We start from the raw sequence: 14,541 nt of genomic DNA on the forward strand, positions 1-14,541 counted from the left end.
GGCGGCAGGGTTCAGCACAAGGAGGGAGAACAGCTCCCGCCACGCCGGGTTCGCACTAGCCCCCCGCAGCCGAGCTGCCCGCAGGCACCAGCGCGGTCCCGAAGGAGCCATGACACGGGGGCGCTCGGGTTAAATATCGCTGGGTTTAATAAATAACTTTCTGGTTTACCCCAGACATCCCCTCCCATGAATGTATCCCCTTTCACTCCGAAAGCCTTCCGGCTCCGAAGCATGCTCTCAACGCCGCTTTTTTTCCATAAGCAGTCACGTCTCCCCAGGCTCCAGATAAAAGCTACTGAGCTTGACGTGCAAACATTTCACTAAAATCTCTCACCCCTTCCTCCACCAGAAACGCTATTTACGCCCTTACGCACTCGACCCCCCCCCCCCCCCCTTCCCCCCGGGGCTTCATTTCTGGGCGTACCGAGCTCCACGGAACACTGGGATAACCGCAAAGCCCACCCCAAAGGGCGAAGAAACCCCGAAGCCTGCAACACACGTACCGGCTACGGCTCTAGGAACCATCCTGTGCAACCATCGTTATGTCATGTGCCAGGGGTTTATTAAAGGATCATCCAGGCGCTATGAGCAGCGGCATCGTACGTGCCCTTCTCCTCCCCACAACAGAAGGCACACGGGCATACGCATTTATCCCTCTCCCCCACCCCCCGCCGAAAGAAAAGGCCACGGAGGGGGAAGGGAAGGAGTCATCCTAAAGGTGTCTGCCGTGCAGAGCGTGCTGCACTCAGAGGCACCCCCTGGGGCCGGGAGCTCAGGCCGCCTCCCGCCGCCGCCGCCCGGGGAAGGCAGGCCCGTCTCCCTCCGGCCCGCAGCCTCCGCCGGCCGCGGGCTCCCCTCTCAAACGCCTTCGCACTCACAGATCCACCGCGTTTGAAGGAAGCCCGGCGACGTCTGAACCCCCTTCGTCCCCTTGGGGAGGCGCCCACGTCCGCGCCCCGTCCCCTCCAGACGGGCTATTCCCGGGCCAGTCCCTTGGCTGAGGTGCCCAGGAGCCACCCGCTCCCTCGCCCGCCTGCGGCAGCGGTGCCCAGCGCTCCCCGGCCTCGCGCACACGCTCCCCGCCGCGGCACCGCCCCCATGCCCCGGGGCCCGGTCCGAGGCCTCGGCCACGGCACGCACGCCGGAGCGGCGGCTCCCTGCGCAGCGTCAGCGCCACAGAGGGAGACCGCCAGGGCAGCCCGCGGGACGGCCTGACGGTGCGCACCGACCTGCTCCCGCCTCCCTCTTCTCCCCCTCCCCGCCTCTCCCTAGCGCCGTACCCGGCCGCGGCCCATTACCTGTGAGGACCCCGACGCGGATTTGGTGGTCGTGGTTCGTTAAAATCATTCCCTCCGACGCCATGTTTCCCGGCGCAGCCACCGCACTGACAGGAGCTAGCGGGGGGGAGGGGGGGGGGAGCGCGAGAGCGGCGCGAGCGCAAAGGGGGAGGAGCACGGAGTAGTGGGGCGGGGCCAACCCGGGGAGAGGCGGGGCTAACCCAGGTTGGGGCGGGACTAGCGCTAGCGCGGGCCGGCGGAGGCAACCGCGACCCGGCGAGCGAAAGTCTGGCGTGCAGCACGCTGCCCAGGCAGTACCAATCTATTGTCCGAGAGTGCCGGGCCTCCCGCCGGCAGCCGCCGATCGGCGGGGGGCGCGGGGGCCGGGCCGGGCCGGGCCGGGCCGGGCCGGGCCGGGCCGTGGCCACTGTCAGTTGTGTAGCCCGTGCTATTCAGCTGCCCCTTACGCTTCCTTTGGCGGGCTGCAGCACTCAAACACACGCAACCCCGAGGTGCCGTTTCATCGGCAGCCACGACACCGGGGGCGAGGCAAGGGGCGTTTCCGCCCGGCAGCCGGCCCTCCTGGCTCCCCAGCCGCTTCCCGGGGGTGTGCCGGCTCAGGCAGAGCACCGGCTGAGTCTTAGCCGCCCCCCGCAGCCGCGGAGGGCCCCTGAAGCAGCTCCCTCACTCGGGCAATGGCACTAGCGCAAGCCCCGAGGAACCGTTACCGAAGACACTCCGGGCGGGAGGAGGGCAGGGCGAAAGTGCGGGCTCCGGTTGACATAAACCGGCAGTGAAAATGCAGGCTCGGTGCCTCTTCCAGACGTCTGGCGGGGTTTCGGGTGGCAGCCAAATTGCTTTTGGTCACCAGAATCGAAAGTCGCTTTCACCATCTGATTACACTGATAACAGTTAAATTCTTAAGACGTCTGATAATGTGAAAAGATAGATAGCAAGGATGGTAATCACCCCTTCCTTTCCTTAGCATGAAGTTTAGAAATACAAAATCTTCCCAACAACTTCTGAGTCCCCAGGGCTCAACAAGGCATATTTGCAATCTTGCCATAGAATCATGGAACAGTTTGGGTTGGAAGGGACCCTAAAGATCAACCAGTTCTAATCCCCCTGCCATGGGCAGGGATGCTTCACACTAGACCATGTTACTCAAAGCTTCATCCAGGCTGGCCTTGAACATTGCCAGGGATGGGGGAGCCACAGCTTCTCTGGGCAACCTGTTCCAGTGCCTCACCACCCTCACCACAGCAAAGAACTTCTTCCTGATACCTAATCTAAATTTCCCTCTTCAGCTTAAAGACATTTCCCCTTGTCCTGTCACTACATGCCCTTGTAAAAAGTCCCTCTCCAGATTTCTTTGAGGTACTGGAAGCTGCTCTAAGATCTCCCCAGAGCCTTCTCCAGGCTGAACAAACCCAACTCTCTCATCCTGTCTTCATAGGAAAGGTGTTCCAGCCCTCTGATCATCCTCGTGGTCTCCTCTGGACTTGCTCTAACAGGTCCACCTTCCTCTTGATTTTGGGGCCCGAGCTGCAGTCAGTACTGCAGGTGGGGTCTCACAAGAGCGGAGTAGAGGGGCAGAATCACCTCTGTTGACCTGCTGGCCATGCTTCTTTTGATGCAGCCCAGGATACAGCTGGCTTTCCAGGCTGCAAGTGCACATTGCTGGGTCATGTTCAGCTTTTCATCAATCAACAGCCCCTTCTTCTGAGGCCTCTCCCCTTCCAACCCTTCCCCTTTACTCTGAGATTAAAACTGTTGTTATACAGCCTTTAGCTAAAGCAACTTTGTATCATAACAAGTATCTTTACTTTCTCTTACTTGAACTATATGATCTGGGAAACTGGAAGTAAATATTTGAAGTAATTTTGAATTAATATCTAGGCAAATGTCTTTCACATTTGACAGCAACATCATCAATTGCAGATGATAACCCATTGTCAAAGTTCAAGCTCTCTGACTCTGGTGGACATCTGTATTTTCAGGTATTCCTGTTGAGATTTCAGTACTATCTTGATAATAGTCTTCCAGATTACTCACCTTTTGATTGTGTACTAACAATCAATTATTGAAAGCATTTTTAATTTGCATAGACATTAATTCACCATTTCAGGAGTTTCCTCTTTAGCAAATAATTTTTTTTTGAGATAAACTGCTAGTGCAAAAAAAAAGGCCTGAAGAAATATCCTGTTTCTCAGGGAGAGCCACACTAGTAGCACTCTGATGGGGTGGTGCACCAGGACACGATATCAGTATTGCTATATTGGCACAGCAGTTGCAGTGTGTGCAGCCATAGAGACTGAGAATTCAGGCTCCAAGGATCTCTGGTTATGCAATGGTATAATACAACATATGTGGGTGGGTGTAAGCCTGAACCCAAACCAGCATGGTTACTGAAGATATACTGCATTGCTGGTGCTCATACTGCTGTTCCCTCGTGGGTTCAGTCACTACGTGTTGAATATTCTGCTGTAGACAAGGCAGAGGTTGGGTTTCTTTCTCAAACGTATCTGAAATTATCTGAAGTACAAGCAAGTAGCTTGACATCTTGTAGCTTCCTGCAGAGGATTCTCACACCCTACACTAAAAACAGTATTGTTTATTCAGAGCATCTCACAGTATCCCAGTGTAGCCTGTTGATGTGTTGCTCTTGTGGATGTTAAGAAGGAGAGGCACAATTCAGATTTCACTGGCAACATTAGCTTTAGCATTTCCTGGCTTATAAGAACCTACTAGTGGAATGTGTGTGGGATTTTTTGTATAGAAGTGTAGTAGAGGATTGTATTAATGTAATGAAATAGTCTAAGTTTACAAATTTTTAGAAGGCTGAGTCAAGAAGAAGCTGAAATCAATATGGGATTTTATTATCATGGTAGGAAAGCCCTTGTAAACGATACTGTTAGTATAATGGTAGACCCATAATGGCTCAAAAAAAAGAAGTTATGAATGGGATGATGTCCTGCAGTCAAGTTTTTCATAGAATAAGGAAACAAGAGTGTGTGGAAGGAAGAAAGTTTTACTGCAGGGAGATGTTCTGGGAAATGCATTGGTGCATACCAGAGTTCATGTTGGGTGTCCAGAGAAAAACAAGTTTTCCTCATCAAAGTCAATATACAACTGATAATCACATTTTACCCTGGTCATGTCAGCACTGAAGTATAACTCAACTTAGTAATCTCTTGGGAAATCTTTTACTTTACTTTGTTTGCCAGCTGCTAATTACCAATACCTGTCCATTAGCAAAGCACTGCTCTTTCATTCAGCTGGCTCTTCCAGCCATGGTTGTTCCCTGTAGTCCTACTCCACTGGCTGACACAGTGGGCTTTCTTATTTTATCATGAGCACCATAGAATGACATGTTTTAATTACTCATTTGGGTGAAAGAGTTTGAGCATGCAGGAAGCATTTGTTTAGTTACCTGTAAGAATCATAATTAAAAAAAATACTTTGGTATGATTACAGGAAGATACCAGTTTGTTCTGTTGATTACAGTGTGGCAAAGATGATTTTTGAAAGTTATCAGAGACATTTCATATTTAGAATAGGTGTTCAATATGATTTCTATAATCTTGTTGTTACACAGGTCTGACTTTTTATTTTTTTGCAGTGGCTCCTTCAATGTAATTTCTTAAATCTCCTCTTTTTTGTTTTCAATTGGTTGGCTAGCTGGATCAGCAGTGGGACACAGCCCTTCAACTGTGTGTGCCATTGGTACAGATCCAGCTGAAGTCATGAAATAGTTGGCTTAATGAATCATTAATAGAATTCAGAACATTTTGTTTCTATGCCACTGGTGCAAATCCAAGCAAGGTCAAGAGACTAGTTGGCTCAGTGGTTCAGTGATAGGAAACGGATTTTTACCTCCAGCTTATTGAAGCAAGTCTATAAAGGGTCGTGAAACTCTAAGTTTTGAGACATTAAAATACAAAGCTTTTCCAATGCAGCTGTTGGTTTAAAGTGAGTGTTATATACATGATTACTTTCTCATATGTTTCAATAGTCTGTATTGATCTATAAATTTTTCAACAGAGTACCATAAACATTTTCTGTGCAGTCACTGATACAGCACAATATTCATCACTTTAAAAGAAGGTAAAAGAGGTGATTTCTCTAAACAATTCCTTCCCTTAGGCAAGCATCTAGGGAAAAGACAGAACATGCACTATATTTTAGCTATGTAAGGCTAGCAAACCATCTGAATGTCCTAGTCACCCATACCACAGCCCACCCTTGCCACACCATCTTTGCCAGAGGCCCCCTGAAAACCTTCTCTGGGTTTACATCTCCAGTCAGGAGCAGTAACCCAGCTTCAGTGACTGTCTTAACTACAAGTGGGAGGGAAAAATGTGGTTTGCTTTGTGTAGAACTGCATTACTCCTTGCCCTGCACCAATACTCACAAGGTCAGATTTGTTTATTAAGCAAATAGCCTATGTCCGTGAGATTTCAAAATGAGAGAAGCTCTTAGCTTTCCACATGGTAACAGACTCTACCACAACTTAGCTCATGCCGAATTGCAATATGGGCATTAGCAGCAATGACAGGCATGTGGAAAACTCTGAAGAAAAGATGGCCCTAAACAAACATCCATGCATACAGCCTCCTTCCCTTACTGCCTCCTCCTACTCAGGTACCTACTGTGGTGTAACTTTCGAAATGGCACCATATGCTCAAAGATACAACCTCACATGTATTCTCAGAAACAACATCTGTAAGAGTGAAGTTTAGAGAGCTTATATGGCATGTGACAACCATGTGGGACGCCTTCAATCCAGTTCCCTCGCAGCCCTCCTTTTTACTCTCATACTCTGCTCAGACCATAAAAGCAAAAGTTCTTCCTTCCCCATCATCCTGCCCAGGAAAAAGGTTACAGTGAAACCATATCTTCTAATTATTTAATGCACAAAGCAGGTCTATCCAGCTTGCCTCTTCTTTGTCTGAGATTTCAGGTGTTGCTGTTTTGCTGTTCAGTTAAAGAAATCTTTCTGTCCTACAAGCCTTTGGAAATGAATGTCCTGTAGGTGTCTGTCCAGGGCATGTGGGACCAGTGTATTTTATGGCATCATGAAGACATACGTGTTTCTGTCCAGTCTTTCCCACACAGAATTCAAGAAGTGCCAGGCAGGGAAGTTCCAAATTGAAGTATACCTTCAGCTTGGTACCAAGGATTTCAATCCATCAGCAAAGAGCAGTGGAGGACCTGCACATCCTGTGCAAAAGATTATGTTTTCATCATCCTCATTATCTTTTGTCCATCACCCATTGAGCTGGTCCTACTACAAATCTCTGTACCACCCTACAGAAGATACACCAGATATTTTGCTGTAATTATTCTGATCTGTCAAAGAAGGCTTTTAGTGAAGAACAGAACACTAAAAAAACACTTCCGGTCTTTTAGAATAATTTGGAAATGGTTCCAGCCAAAGGTAATCTTCAGGGATTTATGTAGGAGTGAGAAGCCTGATGCTCCCCAGTATCAATTCTTCTGGGTCACTGCAGCCCTTGCTAATAATCTTCCATCACAACCCATCTGAAAGCAGAACCAAGGTCTTTGAGATAGGCATGCAATACATGTGACATCAGATTACAAACGCAATTCGGTTGATTCACTGCTAGTATGGATGCTTGACAAATAAAATGAATCTTAGCGTGACTCCATATGAGTGGTGCTGACACATTCAATTGTCTGTGCTTCGTTTGCTGCAAAACAGTAGCTATTTTAGAAAAGCAGTTGATGAGTTTAGCATACACAAAGAGTAGACAGATTTAAAAGACATCTTACTGGAACATTCTATTTTTGAGATTTCACTTTGACAAAACTGCCTCATTAAGGACTTGGATATGAAAAGCAGGAAAATGCTTTTGAATCTCATGTAAACTAAATTCAGAATTCTGATGAGCTGAATCAGTTCTTTCTGTACATTATTTTCCTTTATCTGTATTTCCCCTTGTTTCTGTATCAGAGATGAAATAAAACTAAGAAATCTCAGTCTTGCTTAATAAGCAGGACGACTCCAAGCTGTATGAAATAGGGCATAAAGAGGAAAGAGAAGGTAAGTTTTTGAACCCACAATTAAATTATAATATCTCAGAATTAATTATTCACAAACGATCACCGCATATTGTTGCCAAAGTGAACAAATGACAGCTTGCTTCTGCAGCAAACCTTGTTCTATTGTTTTCTTTGACTTGATAGAAACATTAGAAATACGAGAACAGATCCTCTAAGGAAGAGGAGGATACTGCATGGAGAAAGGCAGCCACAACCTCCTGCCAGCTTGACTGAAGGGAAGTTCTCCATCATTCAGTGAAGGATACTGTGTTTCAGCTCTTAACTACAAACGGTTTCTTGGCCTTCAGACACATGCAACTATATCAACAAATAAAACTCAGGCAAAAAGCGAGTAGCCATGCCTTCCCCAGAAATATTTTTGTTGTGATCCGGAGACTATGCCTATAAAACTAGTTGCGTGTACTGTCTCTGATGCCTAGACAGTGATGGTGTGAGACTATTTGGTCTATGTTTATTTTCTGTGAGTTTACTTGGTTTTCTGCTCCTCAAGAACAAAATCAGTACCTTATTTGCTGTTACTGCTTATACACCTTTGCATTGTAAAAGTAAAAGAGGCTTGACACCTGTGCACATATAAGATTACTGGATGACACAAATGACATATAGGCCATTTTATGTATTCCTATTAAATGCAAGAAGTTTTTAATACACATTCTCTGTGTATTATTACAGTTTTGTATATTTTTGGTTTAGACAAGGCTCAAAATTGTTGGATATACTTTGTAGTAGCTTAATTAATCTTGGTCCAGAACACTTTGTTACCTCAGTTTCATCTCAGATGCTTCTTTAATTCCCAATACAGTCAGACTCCTGCTATCAAAAATCTACCTCTTCCACAATTAATCAAAGTTCAAGCAGAAAAGAACACATACTAAAACAAGCTTTCCAGTAACAGACCTTTTTTTGTCTTTTCATTTCCATGACACTCTTAAGTTATATAGGCTTAATTTCCATCTGTACTTCTGCATTGCTTATTTAAAATGCTAATGTAACAGCTATTGCCTTAGTATCCAAGTGTATCACAATCAATATATTTATCCTGACAAGGTCTGAAAAATTAGCCACTATTACTCTGGTTTTAGAGAGCGAGGAGTAACAGAGCTACTGGCTGCATTACAGCTGACTTCCTGATGGATGCTGTGGTATTTATTAGGTTTCTTGATTAAGTACCTGTCGTAGCCTCCTTGGCTCCTGCTGAAGCAGCATATGGATGAACACTCTGGTCTCACCTCAAGAGAAAGACAAACCTGGATAGGGAATTCACCAGGGACCTGAAAGTTCAAAAGTGCTTCAACTCTCCAGTCAAATACTGGCTTGAAATCTGGACTTAAATCTACACTTCTGAGTGTCCTAGTCAGGAAGCTGTCTGCTCTTCCAGATGGAATATGGCTTTCAATTCCCTCCTGTTTTCAGGGTTTGTACTTTGAACAAATAAATTATTCTTAAGCCAGAAGGTGAATGCCCAAGCGTGACTGACTAATTGTGATATTATATCCCTTGGAGAAATGGAATACCTGGGTTCTAATCACAATTTTACTCAACATTTAAACTAAAACTGGAGCAGAGACTGGGAGTGGTCTTTTTTTTTTTCTGGTCCAGATCCTTGCTTCTAAGAGAATCACATTCGTTACCTAAATTAGGTTTTTTCTCTCTCCCCCAATGAACTGAAATCATTCTCTTTACTCTATTTGTCAATACTGCAGTTTTAATTCCAACTTAGGTAAATAAGTTTACTCACATTAAATCTTAGTGTCATTAATGAAGACAGTTGAATGAAGTTAAGCATTCTCACAGAATCAATCCCTTAGGGGTTTGTTTTCTGGCCAAACAGAAAAGGTTTTAATACATTATTGGACCAATGCAGAAGTTTCTAGACAAAATAAGAAATACTAAAAGGTTATTTTGTAATGAACATTCTGTTCAACCCCAAATGAAATATTATTTCTTTCTCTGATTTTAATTTAGATCTTATTTGATTGATTTTTATTAAGCTATACTAGCAATTTCTAAAGAGAGAAAAATAATGCTGAAAAGAAACAACTAAAATATCTTTTAAAAATTTTACCACATCAGGTCTCAGTGTCGCTGTACCTAAGAGAGTGGTTTTAAAGTGCAGGTGCATCACTGCTCAGATGGGTCTGAGGTGAGCAAGAGACAGCACATTACTTGGTGGAAATGGGAGGCAGGGGTCAGTGGAAACTTGGAAAGGACCTTCCTCTTTGGTCTGTTTTACTGGCTTGCAACACCCAAAGGATGGCTTTTTGAAGGGCATCCCAAAAGAGACCAATTCTGGAAAAAAAAAAAAGGTGGTATTTCTGACTACACAAACAGTTTGCATGGTCAAAATCTTGTTCCTTTGAGCCAATTGTATTAGAAAAACTGGTATCTTACCACTTCATACAAACCTTGTCTCATATCTCGTTGCAGTTTTTCTAAATTTTTGTCTAAATTTTTCCTGTGGCTGTACTCATCAAATTTGAAGCCCAGGGATCACTTGAAGTAATTCATTCTCCAAAGAATACAGTAAAGATTTATTGTTGTTATTGTATAATTCTGATATATCGCTTTTTGCTTTATGCTTTGAAATACTTTGAAATTAATTAAGACCTGTTACCCATCTTTTAAGGATTAGGAAACTGAATCAAAATCACATGTGTCCAGAAATTTTCAAACCCAGTCCAGTAACTCTTTAGGCAAGCTGATTCTTATAAGCTACTTACAGAAGTTCAGAACTACATATATGGGACCCCAGAATAAAGTTACAGGTTCACATAGTCAAAGGATCTTGCGTGTATACAATTTTTGTAATGCCTTCCTATATAGTACTTTCAGTCATCTGTATTTCACCATCTCTTGGGGTCTACCATTCTCTTTAGAGTAACTGAGGCTGAATATTGCTCCATGGTCAGGCATGTGCTCACCACTATACTGTGTAAAGGGTTGTTCGTCTAGACATACTGATTTCATGTATATCCAGTAGCTGCTGTTCATTTTACAGAATTACTTGGGTGAGAAAACAAGGTAATTTTATTCCATCTGTTTTCCAGTAACCATTTAGAATAGATGGCATCAAGATATTTTTGAAGTAACTTTAGATCAGTGTTTAAATCTTATAACTTAGCAGCACAAATAAACTTTTACCAAGCTTGTAACTAGGAAAAATACCTTTGTCTGATTTGCATCCTTTTTCTAAGATACTGGGTACCCTTTCTACCCTGCCCAAGTAAAGCATGCTAACTAGTTACAGACTAACAATGATAAACTGATACTAGGTAACACCTTTCTCTTGTGTTCTGCTGTTAACTACTGTTAACTGTTGTTAGCTTGATTTCAGTGCATAGCTCATAAGTAGGCAATACAGTGGTACTAAGAGCACCTTCCCAAATATTTTACATTATCTCTCTGAAATCAAAGAAACTGTAGTGACATTGTCAATTTCCATTTCGGTCAAAAATAATTTATTGGGGCATTTACATACTATCAAAATGAATCATTTTCTTATTTCTCAACAGTGGAAAGCTCAGCCTGTCTTACAACTTTGGTCCTGCAATTTCAAAATGTTTACTCTGTAGCAGTGTGGTCTGCTTCTGCCAGGTAGCTTCCTCTCTGATTACATTAGCATCCCAACACCCATCAGTCTAGCAGATTAGTCTCCTAGCATAAATTTCCTTCATTTCATTTCCATCTTGGACATGGACCTTCTTATTCGCTAAAAGAGCTCTGCAGGGGCTCTGCTTCATGGGTTTTACATTATTTCTAAACTCACAGATTTTGAATTGTCAGCACAAAAAGAAAAAAACAAAACAAAACAAAACAAACAAACCCAAAGCTTTAGATTTCCATTCACGCAGCATTAATTTTTTTATGTTCATAACTTATAACACAAGATCTCAGAGGTCCTAAATTTGGATACCACAGTCAGACCTGTCACACTGTTTGGCAGCTACTTAGAAAACTCCTTGTTATCTAGCTGACCTTTCAATGTTTGTCATAGCTTGCAAAATAAACTTGTGGAAGCATGATATCCTTCTACTTTCTTTGCTGTTCCTAGACTATACTCAGATTTCAAGTCTATTTAATTTCAAGGGTGATGTTAACCTGAACAGTAATCCAGATGTTTTCTCCCAGCCACAAAAAATAATTGTCATGCTTTTTTATATGACAACAGTTTCATGAAATATGAAATACTATACTGAGGGCTCAAATCTCATTTATAACAGTGTCCCTGTATGTATGTAGACATGGCTAAAAGCATGGGTGTGCATGTGCGTGCAGGTGTATTCAAAAACTGGTTTTCGTTTCTGTTACTTTTTACTGTACAAATTGTGAACCTGAAGAGTCGTGAGCTGTGGTCAAAATTTCCAGTCACTGTTACCAATTTTGGTGTAAGCTGATCTCCCTAAAACACAAATGACTTTATGAGATACCTGTGATCCACCTATCAAATGTGTAAATGCATTTTTGGCCCTGAGGATCCCAGTATCATCAGATGTATTTAGAAACTGTGAGCTGCTCAAGATCACATGATATTTTAGAGCAGGAAGCAGTGTAGGCATTCTGATCTTCTCATGTTCCTGATTTATTTCAGCCATTTACACAATATTATCCATTTTAGTTGAACAGATACTCCCATACTCCCTAGCTACATTTAGTACAGAATTTTCCAGTTCTTTACCTGAGATATGTTAATTTCTCATTATACATTAGTTGAGTGTATATGTATATATATATATATATATATATATATATATATATACTGAGTAGTAGTAATATATATATTATACTGAGTAGTGGGTTTTGGGGGACAAATAGGAAAGCTTTCTGCAAGTACATTGGAATTTTATCATTTCCAATTTTTTTTTTTTCCACTAGTATTTAAAGCCAGTTGACCTATGTCTTTGAATTCAGTGTTTAAATAGAGCCAGGTGGTACATATTTGTTTTACTTAAGTGTCCCACCTCACTATGTGAAAATATATTTCTCTTATATGTTACCTGAGTGCAATTCTTTTTTTCTACTTAGGTTTGAAAAACATTGTTTACTGTTCATTTTCTGTGTGCCCCAGGAGAATATCTTCATATCTCTGGAACTCCTTTTCTGTCTCCAGTGGACAGGATGCATTATAAATGAAAAAGCTGCTAAGTATAGAAAAATCTGTTTAGTAGGCGAGACCTCTGAAGGATTTTCAGCTTAGTTTTGTAGAAGCAAACTGAATTTCTTTGGTTTTGGTTTTTTGGTTTTTTGGTTTTTTTTTTGCTTTTGCTGTGCTAGGAGTAATAGAGTTGGTCTTTCAAGCAGAAAAAACCCTGGGATTTCCTCACTGTATCATCGCTTTTACAAACAAGATGCCTGTAAAGGTGCTGACAGAACAGACCTTCTAAAATATGCTCCATATATTGATACATAGTGTAACTAATATGAGAATTCACATAAAGTTTAATAAGCTACCGTTTTATCTGACGCAACAGGTTCTGGTGAGGGTAAATGCTGTATGGGATCTTATGTTTCAGACATCATTAAGCTTTGGAGCTATTAACAGTCTTTTGCCATCAACTTGTGTTAAACTCACACAATGCTGTTCTTGATTGTGAAATGGATTTTTGTAATGATGGGTTTAAATTTGCAACCATTTGGAAGTACTTTTGTGTTCTTCATTGCCTAGGGCTTTTAGGGAAGCTCTAAGTCTTGGTAGATATTGTCAGTGATCCTGTTGCACAGTGAGGAGCAGAGCATACTGCTTTAGGGTATGAGGGTGGTACTGCAGTCAAGCTGCCTGATTACACCAATAACTCACTTGTAGTCAAGAGTATTTGAAATAACATTTTCTTTTTCATGTCTAATAAATTTAGTTCACTGGCATCCAATTGAGCATATAGCCAAAATGGTTCTTGCTGCTTCTTTTACCTCTCACAGCTGTGTTTCCCCATCTCCTATCTTGCATTGGCTCTAGCAACATGTCCACAGGGAGCATCAAAGTCACTGGGCTGCACCAATGGAGTTATAATTTGTTTTGTTGGTTCAGTATTCTATCAGTTGATCCAATTCATGGCTTCAGTCATTAGGAACGGAGTGGATAGAAAGAAAGGAAAAGGTGCTGAAGGGGAAGAACAGGCTTGTTCCTTTAATTGGCAGCTCTAAGTAAACCTTGCGATGGTGGTGCTATTTTTAAACTCAGAGCAGTAAAAGACTTATTGCTGTAATGTGAAACTGCACTCTCACTGTGTCCTCTCAAACATACAGTCCCTATGACCCTTCTTGGTTTAATCCCTTTCTCTCCCAGTTGCCCACTTTTCCTTTGTTGTGGTACTCCTAATTTACTTCAAGTATGACTTGCAAGGTGTAACTTCCTTTTCACTCCACAGACCTTACAAATGGAAAATCTTTGCAGGTGTTTGGCCTCTTTATTCTCCCTTAATTAAAATTCTAAAATGAGATTCTTTACACCTTTGAACCTAACAGTCACCACCCCCCTTCCCAAATCAGTAAGGTTCACTTCAGTGAACTAGAAATCTGTACTCCACGCTTCTGACTCTTGGAACCAGAAAATGGTTGAGGTTGGAAGAGATCTCTGGAGATCATCTGGTCCAACTTCCCTGCTCAAAGCAAGGGCAACTAGGGCAGGTTGCCCAGGGATATATCCAGTCAGGTTTTGAGTATCTCCAAGGATGGAGACTCCACAACCTCCCTGAGCAACTTTTTCCAATTCTCATCCTCACCATAAAACATATTTTTCTTATGTTTTATCATCCTGTACTTCAACTTGTGTCCATTGCTTCTTGCCCTTTCACTGAGTATCACTGAGAAGGGTCTGTATCTGTCTTCTCCATCTCCCTCATATAAGAGAGATGCTCCAGTCCCTTAATAGTCTTCGTGGCCCTATGCTGGACTCCTTCTGGTACGTCCATGTCTCTCTTGTGCAGGGGAGCCCAAAACTCACAGCATTCCAGGTATGTCTCACCAGTGCTGAGCTGAGGGGCAACAATCACCTCCCTCAGCTTGCTGGCAATTCTCTGCCTAGTGCAGCTCAGGATGCTGTTGTCTATCTTTGCTGAAATGGTGTGTTGCTGACTGCATTCATCTAGTTGTGCCTCAGGTCTCCCAGGGTCTTTTTCTGCCAAGCTGCTTTCTAGCCACACAGCTCCCAGCCTGTCCTGGTGCCTGGAGATAGCTGAAAGCC

At 43.1% G+C, this 14,541-nt stretch overlaps 1 protein-coding gene across 22 annotated transcripts in view; it reads right to left on the minus strand.

Annotated features, from left to right (window-relative positions):
• Positions 1-1,456, minus strand: part of GPHN (gephyrin) — a 304,092-nt gene extending 302,636 nt beyond the window's left edge. For 19 of the 22 annotated variants that reach the window (XM_061463321.1, XM_061463333.1, XM_061463331.1 and 16 more), the window contains exon 1: positions 1,299-1,456. In XM_061463321.1, coding sequence (XP_061319305.1) covers positions 1,299-1,362 — 64 coding nt within the window. In that variant the 5' untranslated portion in view covers positions 1,363-1,456. The remainder of the gene's footprint in view (positions 1-1,298) is intronic. The other 3 variants (XM_061463335.1, XM_061463326.1, XM_061463328.1) reach the window with 3 other exon arrangements.
• Between the last annotated feature and the right edge of the window lie 13,085 nt (positions 1,457-14,541).

Source organism: Pezoporus flaviventris, unplaced genomic scaffold, assembly GCF_033815535.1.
Source record: "Pezoporus flaviventris isolate CSIRO_AGI_PZ_B2104156 unplaced genomic scaffold, CSIRO_AGI_Pfla_v1 ptg000036l, whole genome shotgun sequence".
Classification (NCBI taxonomy): Eukaryota; Metazoa; Chordata; class Aves; order Psittaciformes; family Psittacidae; genus Pezoporus; species Pezoporus flaviventris.